General features: G+C 35.3%; 1 protein-coding gene across 1 annotated transcript in view; it reads right to left on the reverse strand.

Moving 5' to 3' along the window:
• Positions 1–1,286, reverse strand: part of LOC119586161 (integrator complex subunit 11-like) — a 7,305-nt gene that overhangs the window by 606 nt on the left and 5,413 nt on the right. The window contains exons 11-13 of the mRNA XM_037934857.1: positions 975–1,193; positions 643–785; positions 248–371 (exon numbers count right to left, since the gene is read on the reverse strand). Of these exons, the coding sequence (XP_037790785.1) occupies positions 248–371; positions 643–785; positions 975–1,193 (486 nt within the window). The remainder of the gene's footprint in view (positions 1–247; positions 372–642; positions 786–974; positions 1,194–1,286) is intronic.

Below are 1,286 nucleotides of genomic sequence, written 5' to 3' on the forward strand. Positions count from 1 at the left end.
AAAAGTGAAAATACTGAATGAATGGCAAATACTACAATGTAAGAGATAAAAATAACTGGAAAAAGCTAAAACAACAGAACAAGTACAAAAAGAAAAAGATGATAAAAGAAACACTGGAAAAATAACTAGAAATCAGTACATAAAGAAAAAGAAATACAGTATTCAACGAGCTAGGAAAGAAAAAAAAAGTCATGAACTAAATAATTTTTTTTTAAAAGGAGAAGAAAACACAAACTCCTTTACTAACTTGATGAGTCCACGAGAGCAAGATGGTCTTCCCAGGTTCATCATCTTGGATATTAATGAACACAGAATCAGCAACAGAAAGCTGGAACTCATTGACTGCTTGCACTTGAGAACTACCTAATTTCCTAGAAGAGAGAATATGCTTACTATTATTTTCCATCTTAAAAAAAAAATCTTTATTATATGTGAGTCTGTCTCTGATGTTCATTCAGTCATTCCTTATTTAGGATAACATAGACTGCTTAAATAATCAATGCATGAACCTATAACAAACCAAATATCTTCTTAATACAAATCATTTCCACTGACAAAAAAAACATACAACACAGAACTACTGTTGTTAAATCTTGGGACAATGACAGACTCATTTAAAGCATCAAACAGGGCTTGACTTACTGAGACAAGAGAGTGTGTAATGCTGAGGTGAGAGCTGGAACAGGGCCAGGTTCATCCACTTCAATTCTCTCCGTGAACCTGAGATTGTGTGCAGTTACACCGAGATCTCCCCAGGCTTCATTTACCCCAACGATTCTCAAATTCTGTGAAAAACAAATAAGGAAAAAATTGCTGAAAACAGCTGTACTTACTTACCTATTTTCTATAAAGAAACTGGGAGAAAGAAGCTAGTAATTAAACGGCAAAAAATCACAATATCTTCTAATTTCCTTCTGCTATCAAGCAATCATTTCTCTCTATACTAAATTAGAGATATAATCAATCTTACTCACATTATTCTTCATAATGAGGACCCCATGCAGGACCTTCTGCTTCTTTGTTCGACTTTCTTCTGTGTTGTTGCCTCTAGAGGAGGAGGAGGAGCAGCCAGAAGTAGGGAGAGCCATTGTGTGTTTCAGTAGAGGGAGTGACACTTCAACATCTAAATCAATGGACACAGGGATGATTGATGTCTCACCGTTGCCTGGCTTGTAGCAATTGATGTTGAACTCCTTCAGGGATAAAATGAGGAAAATCAACAATAAAATGGAAATGTAACCCTTTGAAACCACAGTCAACAATCATCATTTCTTTACACCAGATAT

The sequence above is a fragment of the Penaeus monodon genome, chromosome 21 (genome assembly GCF_015228065.2).
Source record: "Penaeus monodon isolate SGIC_2016 chromosome 21, NSTDA_Pmon_1, whole genome shotgun sequence".
In the NCBI taxonomy this organism is placed as follows: domain Eukaryota; kingdom Metazoa; phylum Arthropoda; class Malacostraca; order Decapoda; family Penaeidae; genus Penaeus; species Penaeus monodon.